The sequence below is a fragment of the Podarcis tiliguerta genome (assembly GCF_965153285.1).
Source record: "Podarcis tiliguerta genome assembly, chromosome: 16".
NCBI classification, from domain to species: Eukaryota; Metazoa; Chordata; class Lepidosauria; order Squamata; family Lacertidae; genus Podarcis; species Podarcis tiliguerta.
Genome location: NC_139549.1, coordinates 25,022,386 through 25,032,034, shown reverse-complemented (window position 1 = coordinate 25,032,034; position 9,649 = coordinate 25,022,386). Strand labels below are relative to the sequence as shown.

Below are 9,649 nucleotides of genomic sequence, written 5' to 3'. Positions count from 1 at the left end.
GTATACCTTAATACAATGGATAGTGTACCTTATTTATACAAACGTACAGCTGGTTACGTCTTGTGTGTTTATTGAATATGTTTCACATTAACCAGAGGTTTGTTGTTGTTTCAGGTCAGTGTTGTCTGCACCAACTGGCAGCAGCTCTCCAAGGTTTCAGGCAGTGGTCCCTCCCAGGACCCAGCCCTAGCTTCAGATGCTGGGGGTTGAACCTCAAGCTTTCTGCATGGAAAGCTCATGCTCTAGCTATAGCCTTCCCCTAGGACCCAATCTCCAAAGTGTGTGGTGTCCAGAGTTATTCTGCTTCTCACATGCTAGTTCCATTCAGCTGCTACAGCTGATAAGCTTGTGTTACATACATGAGCCACAGGCAGAAAAATCGATGACTTGGATAGTAAACAGTCCTTTCTGTCGATGACGCAAAGAGGGTATTTCAATCCAAACCATTCATTTCATTATTCATTCTTTTCTTCGCTGTGGCTCGACATCTAGTTCTCAACGGCCGTATCAATATTGTGGGTTGTCTCTAAGTCAGACTCATAGAGTTGACTCCTTGAAATCCATGGGCGTTTCAGTGGGTCTTCTCTGAAAGTAACTCAGTTGGGATGCAGGCCAATGAAATTGTTAACCACAGCTTAGGGTCTAAAAGAGTATCTGGGACAACCCAGCCGGATGGGTGGGGTATAAATAATACTATTATTATTATTATTATTATTATTATTATTATTATTATCAGCAATGAAAAATAACTTAAAACATCCTTCAACCCAGTGATCCCAGGGTTCCCAGGAACAGTATTCTCCAGGCACCAAATGAACCTAGGTGAACAGGAATTCCTCCTGGAAATCAACAAATGACAAAGACAGACACGCTTCTCTAGAGTGGGCATTCCACAGCTGTGGAGCCACCACCCAAAAGGCCCTGTCACCAAACTACAAGAAAGAAGATTCCACCTAAACATTAGGAAGAACTTCCTGACAGTAAGAGCTGTTCGACAGTGGAATTTGCTGCCAAGGAGTGTGGTGGAGTCTCCTTCTTTGGAGGTCTTTAAGCAGAGGCTTGACAACCATATTTCAGGAGTGCTCTGATGGTGTTTCCTGCTTGGCAGGGGGTTGGACTCGATGGTCCTTGTGGTTTCTTCCAACACTGTGATTCTATGATTCTATGAGTCAGTGCCAATCAGGCAGCCCCCGGTGATGGTACTATTATTATTATTATTATTATTATTATTATTATTATTATTAGCGGCTTCCAACAGATATAAAAACACAATAAAGCATTACACATTAAAAGGCTTCCTTACCATCACCAAGCCACACCACAAGCCCAGAATAGGTTCTTCTTAAGGTGCCTGCAGAATATTTGCTACAGGTCACTCAAGCAAATGAGCCAAGCCACGGCTGGGCTGCTGGCCTTCTCCCACTAGACAGGGAGTTAGATATGAACCACACTGGCTTTGAAACTTGAAGCATTGATCAGGAGGTCTCTGTCTGAATGCGTCCTCCAACTATGAAGACTTCGAGCCATGCCCTTCTCTTATCAGCCCTCCATCTGCAACAATGAGTATAATACTGGTCTACCTTACAAGGCTGTTGTATTTGAACGACACCTATTGCACGCTTGGAAACGGTTATATCAATGCTAAATTTTATTAACCCTTTCATGGTTCCTGGCCCACACAGTCCCTCAGTTGCACCCTCCATTCCTCACACCATGCCCTGCTGCAGGAAATCCTTTTAAGTTCCTAAATAAATAGGATATACCACCGTGGTTGCTTTCTGGAGAAGCAGAGTTTTGCTGCCGATTCCCGAACGCTTAGAAACTCTTTGCTGGCCTTTAAGTGGAGCAAGGTTGACACCTGGTGGTAGAGCTGAGCAACAGTCACTCCTTTTCCTCAAAAGGCCATGGGCAAAATATTGCTCCCCTTCTTGGTGTCGATCTGGATCCGATCCAGCAGCGAGAGCATGAGCTCTGCAGACCCATAACAGAATAAGGCAGCCTCATCACAGAGAAGAGAGGCACAGAGTGGCCACCAATTTGCCTGTGCCTACCTCTTAGGCAGGGATGCGGGTGGCGCTGTGGGTTAAACCAGAGCCTAGGACTTGCTGATCAGAAGGTCGGTGGTTCGAATCCCCACGACGGGGTGAGCTCCCGTTGCTCGGTCCCTGCTCCTGCCCACCTAGCAGTTCGAAAGCACCTCAAAGTGCAAGTAGATAAATAGGTACCGCTCCAGCGGGAAGGTAAACGATGTGCGCTGCTCTGGTTCGCCAGAAGCGGCTTAGTCATGCTGGCCACATGACCCGAAAGCTGTATGCCGGCTCCCTCGGCCAATAAAGTGAGATGAGCGCCGCAACTCCAGAGTCGGCCATGACTGGACCCAATGGCCAGGGGTCCCTTTACCTTTACCTTTTTACCTCTTAGGCAGGGGGCCAGCCCACTGTCCCTCAGACCTTGTGGGGGGCCGGACTATATTGGGGGGGGGAATGAACGAATTCCTATGCACACTATGCACACCAGGCAGGCCCCACAAATAACCCACAGGTGCATTTTAAAAGGACAAATTCCATGCAAGAGCACTAGGCAAGCCAGACAGTAGATTTTTCTGACCTGCGCTGATATAAAGATACCGTTCCTGGCAACCAGGGATGGGCAATATCTGGTTTTCAACATCATATCGCCAGCTAAACATTGTGATATACTGATATATCACAATGTCTGAAATATGGATGGAGCTACGTAGAGGCATTAGCTGGCTTCACGGTTTTTCCCGCATTCTGCCTCATTTCACTCTCCCTTTTTCTTCTTCTTTATGCTTTGATTGTATTTAGAACAAAGTCTTAGTTTGGATAAAAAAGGGGGAAATATATTTGATATTAAGCTTTGTATTTTTCTCTATAAACCCTAACATAGCTTATTTTTAAAAAAAAACTCATGCTGGTAGCTTCAAGAACACTGTCCAGCCATCTCATCCTCTGTCATCCCCTTCTCCTTGTGCCCTCCATCTTTCCCAACATCAGGGTCTTTTCCAGGAAGTCTTCTCTTCTCATGAGGTGGCCAAAGTATTGGAGTCTCAGCTTCAGGATCTGTCCTTCCAGTGAGCACTCAGGGCTGATTTCCTTACGAATGGATGCGTTTGATCTTCTTGCAGTCCATGGGACTCTCAAGAGTCTCCTCCAGCACCATAATTCAAAAGCATTAATTCTTCGGCAATCAGCCTTCTTTATGATCCAGCTCTCACCTCCATACATCACTACTGGGAAAACCATCGCTTTAACTATACGGCCCTTTGTTGGCAAGGTGATGTCTCTGCTTTCTAAGATGCTGTCTAGGTTTGTCATTGCTTTTCTCCCAAGAAGCAGGCGTCTTTTAATTTCTTGACTGCTGTCACCATCTGCAGTGATCATGGAGCCCAAGAAAGTAAAATCCCTCACTGCCTCCATTTCTTCCCCTTCTAGTTGCCAGGAAGTGATGGGACCAGTGGCCATGATCTTAGTTTTTTTTAACGTTGAGCTTCAGACCATATTTTGCGCTCTCTTCTTTCACCCTCATTAAGAGGTTCTTTAATTCCTTCTCACTTTCTGCCATCAAAGTTGTGTCCTTCTGCATATCTGAGGTTGCTGTTAATGGAGCCTAAAAATTGCACTCGCCTTTTCTGCAGCTGCCTCACTTTGCTGGCTCACCTTCAGCTCACAATAGGCTTGCAATCCTTTTCACACATCCTTCCCCCCACCCCCTAGCCAGGTATCTCACCTCTTCAACAAAACCAGTAATTTCCCCCTTTTATCGTTTAAGAGATTAATCTTCTCAATTTTATTTCTTTTAAAAACACGCACATAAAATGGCTTGTGCTGGTTTTCCCAATTCCAGTACACATTTTCAAAACCATTCCCATTGAAGCACCATTAAAAAAAGAGAGAGTTATTGCCTGCTGTCTGTCCCCCCCCAGAAAAACTAAACGTTAAGAAATGAGAAACAAAATTAATAAACGTAGTGTACCAGATGTGATTGTTAAAGTGACAGGGCCCAGAAGGACCCAGCTGGAAGATGGCACAATGCATCCCATCCCTGCTTTCCTCAAGGAGCAGAAGAGTGTCGGACAGTAACTGTGCAACGGCAGGCAGCAAATCAGTTCTCTAAGCACAGTCCCTCGTCCTCCGCTGCCTGCCCCGGCAGGCAACTTTATCAAGCATGAAGGGCAGCTTCTTCTTCGACCGTCAGCTCCTGCAGGGTCACTTTTTCACAGAGGCCAGGTAGGCAAACCAGAAGAGGGCCACCAGGTTCCCAAACAGCACCTGGAACTGTGTTGAGGAGGAATTTGGTTAGAATTTAAGTTCTGACCTACCACGTTCACCTCCCTGGAGGTGCTGTCGGGGACTGAACTCGGGATCTTCTGCATGCAAAACAGAGGCTCTACCCAGGGCCAGCCCAAGGCATTCTGGCAAACCACAAAATGGAGCCCTTCCCTGGCAGCGAAGAAAGGGTGGGTGAAGATCTACATGGGTTAGAGCGTGGTGCTGATAACGCCAAGGTTCCAGGTTTGATCCCTGTGGGGAAACAGATGCCTATTCCTGCACTGCAGGGGGTTGGACTAGGATCAGAATTTCCCAAACTTGGGTCTCCGGCTGTTGTTGGACTACAACTCCCATCATCCAGGCTGACCCTATCTGCCCACAGACTGTCTCGCCAGAGTGGTGCATGCTCTAGTTATCTCCCGCTTGGACTACTGCAATGCGCTCTACGTAAGGCTACCTTTGAAGGTGACCCGGAAACTGCAATTAATCCAGAATGCGGCACAATTCAAAGTGTTGGTGCTGACCTTTAAAGCCCTAAACAGCCTTGGTCCAGTATACCTGAAGGAGCATCTCCACCCCCATCGTTCAGCACTGAGATCCAGCGCCGAGGGCCTTCTGGCAGTTCCCTCATTGCGAGAAGTGAGGTTACAGGGAACCAGACAGAGGGCCTTCTTGGTAGTGGCGCCTGCCCTGTGGAACACCTTCCCTTCAGGAAATAAGCAGCTATCCTATCTTTAAAAGACATCTGAAGGCAGCACTGTTCAGGGAAGTTTTTAATATTTAATGCTGCATTGTTTTTAACACTCGATTGGGAGCCGCCCAGGGTGACTGGGGAAACTCAGCCAGATGGGCAGGGTATAAATAATAAATTATTATTAGTAGTAGTAGTAGTATTATCCAGTGGTCCTGCTAGCTAGGGATGATGGAAGTTGTAGTCCAACAACAAAGTTTGGGAAACACTGGACTGGATGATCCTCAGGGTCCCTCCCAAGTCTAAAAATTCTATGGCTCTATGATTCTACATCAGGAACAAGGGGAGAGATAAAGATCTACATTGGGATCTGCTGCACTAGTGGATTCTGCTGCCTGAGGCAGTCTCCTCACCTTGCCTCATGGCTGGGCCGGCCCTGGCTCTACAACTGAGCTACAGCCATTCCCTTTAAGACACGGGAAGCTGACTTACCGAGTCAGGCCACTGGCCATTGGCCCATTTCCCACAGTACTGTCTGCACTGACTGGCAGCAGCTCTCTCAGGGCTAAGGATTGAAGCCGGCACAAGGAAGTTGCCTTCTCATTGAGCTACGGCCATGGCTACCTTTCAGAACACCAGATGCACTATAAGTTCAGAGATGGGGGAAACCTGTGGCCTTCCAGGTGTCGGTGGCCTCCAACTCCCATCATTCACGGCTGCCCTTCATGCTGGCTAGAGCTGATGGGATTTGGAGTCCGGCATCTGGAAGCTCCCAGTTATCCCAGCCCTAAGAGGACTGACACTTTCATGGATGTACCCTGAACCGCTTGGGAGACATGCATGCGAGGACTGAATGCCTGGGGCGCGTGGAGGGAATTGTGTGGGTCTCTCCCCCCCCCCCCCCGGCTCAGCACCCCACGGAGTGGGAACCGAAAAGCGAGTCCTCTCACCTGCATAGGCACGTAGTTCAGATTGATAAACTGGACGGGCGTCCACACCTTCCAGTTCATCTTGAGGGATGTCCAGTAGCTGGATTTCATCCTTTTGATGAAAGCAGAGGTATCCTTCCCCTGAAAGACACAGATAAACTGAGCCAGAGGAGGCCTCGAGGGAGGGGGGTGGACCAGGGGGATGTCCTGCACCTTTTCTGCAGTGGTTCAAGTCCCAGCCAACCCAGATCCCAGGGTTGGTGCTAACCTTTAAAGCCCTAAATGGCCTCGGCCCAGTTTACCTGAAGGAGCGTCTCCACCCCCATCGTTCTACCCGGACAGTGAGGTCCAGCTGACGGCCTTCTGCCGGTTCCCTCCCTGCGAGAAGTGAGGTTACAGGGAACCAGGCAGAGGGCCTTCTTGGTGGTGGCTCCTGCCCTGTGGAACGCCCTCCCATCAGATGTCAAGGAAATAAACAACTATCTGACTTTTAGAGGACATCTGAAGGCAGCCCTGTTTAGGGAAGTTTTTAATGTTTGATGTTTTCTCGTGTTTTTAATATTCTGTTGGGAGCTGCCCAGAGTGGCTGGGGAAACCCAGCAAGATGGATGGGATAATTAATTATTATTATTGGCATTCTAGCCTCACAACAGCCCTGTGAGGCAGCTCAGGCCAAGAGAGAGAAACAACTGGCCCGGGATTCACATAAGTTATTCAGCAAGGTTTATAGCACCACTTTATCAGCAAAAACCAAGTCGTTTACATTTTATTTATTTCTTTTTTTAAAAAAAAAGAAGTGTATACTGCTATATCATTAAAAGAAAAACAGAGCAATAATAAACTAAGCTAAAACCGTATAAAACGGACATCATTGCCTGAAGGATGCGTTCTTAATTGCTCGCATAGTAAGCCTGACAGAACAGAAAAGTCTGCAGCTGGTGTTTAAAATAAGATGCCTGCTGAATCTCTACCGGCAGGATATTCCACAAGCCTGGACCAACGATGCTAAAGGTTATTGCTGTTGTTTGTTTGTTTCTTATTGTTGTCTAATGAGCCTTAGCAACTTGAGGAATGACCAGTGGTGCTCCTGCATATTATCTCGGCGATCTAGTTGGGATATAAGGGCTCAGCTGGTCCCTGAGGTACCCTGGACCTACATTGTTCAGGGATTTGCTTTTTAGAATCATAGAATCGTAGAGTTGGAAGGGACCGTAACGGTCATCTAGTCCAACCCCCTGCAATGCAGGAATCTCTAAAGCACCCACAACAGGTGGCTACCCAGACCCTGCTTAAAAACCTCCAGTGAATGAGAATCCACAAACTCCACTGTCAGACGTCTCTTACAGTCCGAAAGTTCTTCCTGGCATTTAGTTGGAATCACCTTTCTTGTATCTTGAAGCCCTTCATTTGGGTCCTACCTGTTATGTATTCAGTGGTCTGTGTTTGCCTGAGCTTGAGTCTGGACTAAGGATGCTGAGGCCCTGTGTTCTGATTCAAAACATGATATCCAATCACAGAACATTTCAGGATTTGGGCCTCTGCCATTGGCCCTTAAAACTCTGAGTCACAATTCGCAGCTTCGAAGTTTAGACAGCCAATCATGTTGGGAGTGGGAGTGGCCCAGGCCTTCAGAAACGTATATAAGCAGTTGTTTTGCCCCTGTTGCCCAGTTCTGTTATTTCAAGAATGGTTCTTGCTGTTATCACTGTGCCTTGCCTTGTGGGAACCCACCTACACTTCACTGTTAGCATTCCTGCTCTGTGACTGCAGTCACAGGATTGTTTGTCTTTCACATGACGTGGTATGTTTTGACTCCACAGAGCGGGAAGTGATGGAGACAAGATATTTGTGTTACTGTGTTCCGTGAAGTAGAAGTATTGTCCTTTGTTCTTTTTCTTTTTGCTGTCTGATGCTACAGAGGGAGCCATGTTGCAGTGCTCCGTGTGTGTTTATATGTAAATAAAGTAGATTAGCCAAAATGCTGAGTTGCTGAGGTCTGTTACGCATGATGCACAAACTCTGCGGATCCCTAAGTGTGCCGGTGTCGGTTGGCATCGGTCGCTGTGATGTTCGGGCTGAAGAAAGCTTATGAAGCTCCCGAAAGATCGACCAGGAGGGAGGGAACATGCCAGTCGGGCATGTGTCTCAGCCAAGGTCCTACTCGAGTGTAGGCTGAACTCCTGACATTCACTACCCTCCTGAGCAAGAGGAGAAAAGCTTGCTCCACATACAGCCACCGTCACCGCCACCCTGATTCGAGCATCAACTGACGGGCACAAGCCTTTCCATCACAGGGCAGACCTAGGGATATACCTCCAGCAGGTTCATGACGAAGTAGTAAAGCACTAGGAAGGCTGGGGCAACCACAAGCCGGTCCAGCAGGAGTCTCTTGGCGATGGAAACTGGCACATCCGATGGGAACCATCGTTCCAAGTAGAGGTAGAAATAGTGGCTCAGTGGCCCAGTGAAGAAAAACCTGGAAAAGCAGGAAGGGGGAGGGGGGCAGGAAGGGAGATTGTACATTGCTCATACAGAAATCATTCTGCCTCTTCAAAAAATATCAGCTTAACTGTAAAAACTCGGCTCCAGGCAGTTTAAACCCCAGCAACAAAACCCATAAGCTTCCCCCATTCGCTGAGCTGCTGTGATATCATGCAACCTCCCGCCTGCTAAGAGGAGAAGGGATTGTTCACTATTTCGCATGATTATTTTACTACATCACAGCCCTGGTCGTCAGAAAACCTCTGAGCCGATGTTAAAAACGATTTTTTTAAAAAACGGGAATTGCAAAGCATTCAACGGGTGATTAAAATCAATAGCAGCTAACAAGGAATAAAACATGTGTCAATTCGACATGTCTGGCTCAGCTGGCCTAAGCAAAAATTGTTTTCAGCGCTCACCAAAAAGAGAGCAGCGAGGGGCATTTGGAGGCTGCCAACGACGGGCAGGGGGCTCTAAAGGGCAGCCATTGCCAGATAAATATTTGGCTGCAGCTCAGTGGTTGCAATGTATATGGGGAAAGGGGCATCCTTATTGCCCCCCCCCCCAGGCAAATTCCAATTGTGCTGGTTAAGAATGTCAAAGGAGCTGTGCTGCTGGTTGTGGTCCATGGTCTATCTAGTCCAACATCCTTTTCTCACAGTGAGAAGCAAGATCCAAGAACAACCAGTGGCATAGCGTGGGGGTGCAGGGGGGCCGGTCGCACCGGGCGCAACATCTGGGGGGGGGGGCGCTCGCACTCGCAGCTCTCTGCCCCTACCTGGCTCACTCACTCTCTCTCACTGCAGTGCTGGCTGTGCAAATCCGATCCGAGCCACCGGGTCGCCGCCCACTGTGGAGGGGAGGGTGCCAGGCGTGCGGTGCGGAGAGAGAGCAAGGGACTATCTGGGGGAGGGACAGTGCAGCGGGGGGGGCGCAAATTACTTGCCTTGCCCCGGGTGCTGACAACCCACGCTACGCCACTGAGAACAACCCAAGCACAAGGGCACTAGACCCATCTGCAGTTTCCAGGAAATTGCATTCAGAAGTGTTACTGCGTCACATAGTAACTATTGGTAGCCTTATTCTCTTTTAAAGCCATCCGAGTTAGTGGCCCTTGCTACCTCCTGTGGCAGTGAGCTCCACAGTTTTACTATGTGGGGTGTGAAATCTGGCTGTGGCCCTGCCAACCTCCCTATACTTCCAAGCGGGCACAGCATGCTTTGCAAACCTGTCCAGACCCACCCTCGGAAGAATGG

At 48.3% G+C, this 9,649-nt stretch overlaps 1 protein-coding gene across 1 annotated transcript in view; it reads right to left on the bottom strand.

Annotated features, from left to right (window-relative positions):
- Positions 1 to 3,778: 3,778 nt before the first annotated feature.
- Positions 3,779 to 9,649, bottom strand: part of PXMP2 (peroxisomal membrane protein 2) — a 14,489-nt gene continuing 8,618 nt past the window's right edge. The window contains exons 2-5 of the mRNA XM_083418892.1: positions 8,813 to 8,843; positions 8,226 to 8,437; positions 5,934 to 6,053; positions 3,779 to 4,298 (exon numbers count right to left, since the gene is read on the bottom strand). Of these exons, the coding sequence (XP_083275018.1) occupies positions 4,230 to 4,298; positions 5,934 to 6,053; positions 8,226 to 8,437; positions 8,813 to 8,843 (432 nt within the window). The 3' untranslated portion in view covers positions 3,779 to 4,229. The remainder of the gene's footprint in view (positions 4,299 to 5,933; positions 6,054 to 8,225; positions 8,438 to 8,812; positions 8,844 to 9,649) is intronic.